General features: G+C 37.1%; 1 protein-coding gene across 1 annotated transcript; it reads right to left on the reverse strand.

The window, feature by feature from the left end:
• Positions 1 to 800: 800 nt before the first annotated feature.
• On the reverse strand, positions 801 to 2,033 carry LOC149160046 (transcription factor bHLH162-like). The gene is made up of 3 exons (XM_089434494.1): positions 1,529 to 2,033; positions 986 to 1,357; positions 801 to 890 (listed from the first exon to the last, which is right to left on the reverse strand). Exons 1-3 carry the CDS (start codon positions 1,985 to 1,987, stop codon positions 801 to 803), a joined length of 921 nt encoding a protein of 306 aa, XP_089290620.1. The 5' UTR covers positions 1,988 to 2,033.
• Positions 2,034 to 2,799: the final 766 nt, after the last annotated feature.

Raw genomic sequence — 2,799 nt, forward strand, 5'->3', positions numbered from 1 at the left:
GTTATCTATTAAAAGGGAAAAAATAATTTACATTAAAAATCTTTAAACTTAACCATGAGTAAATACTCTATAAAAGTGGTTTCACTATTTTGAAAATAAATTTATACGCATACATATCTCAACAACAAAATTATGATTATTTTATAATTTAAACCACCCATACCAATTTTTATGATCATTCTATAATTTAGTACCAGTTTAAAAATAGATAAATAAAACACATCCCTCCACCCAAATCCAATAAAAATAGATATTCTTAGTAAACACGAAATTATTAATAACAAATAAAACACAATATTAATAATTTCAAAAATTCGTAAATATTGGCAATTCATACACTTTAGGAGAATGAAAATAACATTGAGTTTGCACATTATGTTTCTGGAAATGAAGAATGGGTGGCTCCCCTTTTGTTGGGCCAACAAAGTTCTCACATACTCTAAAATTCCACATACACGTTCTTAACAAAATAAGAATTAAGCATTTCACTCTGTCATTGAGCATGGGAACAAATTTCTGACATATCAGAAGTTTATTTGTACACACTTGATTAGGAAGATAAGAGTGATAACACACCGAAATCAAAACAAAATGGCAACATGAGCTCAAGTGACACACATATCTCTCCTGCTGTGAGAGGAAAACGTTCTCATACTTGCACAAGTTTGTTTCAGTTTAATATTTTAAGTCAAGTTATCTCCGTTTCAAATTTATACCTGATCTTAGACAGCATTGTTGGAAACGTAGAGAGCTATTTAGCAGAAAGATGCAGCCACAAGAAAAGTAAACTACATACTACTTTAGCATTGAATATTAGGAAGGTTTCCATTGATCAATTGACCAATTCTCCCGTATAGGGCAGCGCTATCAAAATGGCGAAAATCTGAGAGCTGCAGGGTTAAAATAGAAATGTTAATGTATTTGAGGGAAAAAAAAATCCAGATAAGCATGGCAGCTTCAAGATTATCATAGAGTAAGAGATTACCTTCGAGTGAATGCTATAAAAGCTCCTATCATTTATGGTAGAGACCGTAGAACTCACAACGTGGACTCCGGCTTCTTCTAACAGCACTAAAAGACTAGAGAAGTCAATCTGATTCTTGAAAGTATTTACAATAACTTGAATACCTGGACCGAATTCATTAACCCTTATTGTCTGAAACTTGTCCTGTACCTTGGAGACTAGAGCCTTGGAAGCTTGAAAATTCCTATAAACACAGGACCTGTTGGAAAATGGTTTAACAGTAACCGAGAGGTCTAGAAGATCTCTTTTCTCTCTGAGATCTATTACCGTATCTTGTAAGTAGCGAATGTATTGAACAGCTTCCAGCAGTTTGTCAGCTAAAGTGCATTTTCTCTACAAAAAGAACAAACACAAGTAAAACCAATACTCCTTTTTCCTTTTTCCAGTTAACAACTTTGTTGATATGTTTCATTTACAAAAATGGCAAATACAAGTAAAACCATTGCCCCTTTTGTTTTGGTTTCTACACTTTTATGGATACGACATAGATATAGAAAACCTAACCTTTCGGTACTCCTCGGGGAGCAGTGACATCAGTGTTGAACAAAGCGCTTTCATTTTATTCCGCCTCTGCCTTTCCACCAGTTTGTGAAAATGATCATTCCCAATAGATTCCCTATTGGCCTCATGATCATGACTTCCTCCGGTTGCTTCGCGTTTTTTCCTTCGACGGCACCGCGTCGGTGGGAAGACAGGGTTCGTGGAACTCACCAAAGAATATACCGGCGAACTACAGATTAGGGTTTGAGCTGGGTCGCTAATGTTGGCCGCGAATTTCTGCCAACATTGCATGTCCATCGCTGAAGAATCATCCTCAGCAGTTTGATCAAACTGCACCGCTGGCGCTAGAGAAGCTGTTCCGAGCAGGCCGTAATCATGTGGGCTTTTGGTGGAAATGCCGTCAAATATTACCGCTGCGGGGCGATCATCACCAATACAAGTTCCGGGCAGCAAAACTTTCATTGATTCGGTTGGTGCTTGGATCTGAATACCCTCATTCGTATCAATATCACCATGATAATGAGGCAGAGGCGCTGCTACCTGAGAATACGAAGACGAACGCGGATCGTATGAATATTTATAACAGGTTCTCCGCAAATCTTCCATGCTTAACTCTCCGCCCCTACGCGGCTGATTAATGAAGATTAGTGAGGACCAATAACCAAATGGAAAATCAGAATCTTCAACTCTCTAATCCAGCCGGGTGTCTTTCTCGCATGGCCGGTAACAGGTGTAAGGTTTACCAGTGACCGGTAAGCCGGAAAAGGAATAGGCTACACAAATGTGTTCAAAGCTGAGCCGAAAAAGCAATAGCGTCCATGCACATGTGTTTTAACCTTCATAAAATTTTAGATTTGCCTCGGACCGTATTATTTTCTACCATGTGTAATGTCGTCCACTCACAAGAGTCATTGTCATTGGTAAAGCAGGTTATGCCTCCGCGCCAATTAAAATTTTTACCTTTAGAAATTATCATAGGAAGGTGGGAACAAGTTATATCACATTAATATTTTTAAATTATAGGATTCCATTTATGGTAGAATGAGCATCGACTGTTCCTTTCAATGTTGATATGTATACATAGTCAATGTGTAAAACGGTTAGAAATGCATTATTTAATTTATAGTCAAAGAATTTGATAAGAAATGCACATCTTTTGTGTTTAGGTTGATCAACTTTTACCATATAATGTAACATAAGAAATAAGAATGTGAAAGAACAGCTGATTCCAATCTTTTCCTCGTGCAATCTTCAGGACGATTAGTGTTTTTTTG

Source organism: Pinus tabuliformis, chromosome 5_2 (assembly GCF_031772625.1).
Source record: "Pinus tabuliformis cultivar Carrire ecotype Pingquan chromosome 5_2, CPIR1, whole genome shotgun sequence".
Taxonomy (NCBI): Eukaryota; Viridiplantae; Streptophyta; class Pinopsida; order Pinales; family Pinaceae; genus Pinus; species Pinus tabuliformis.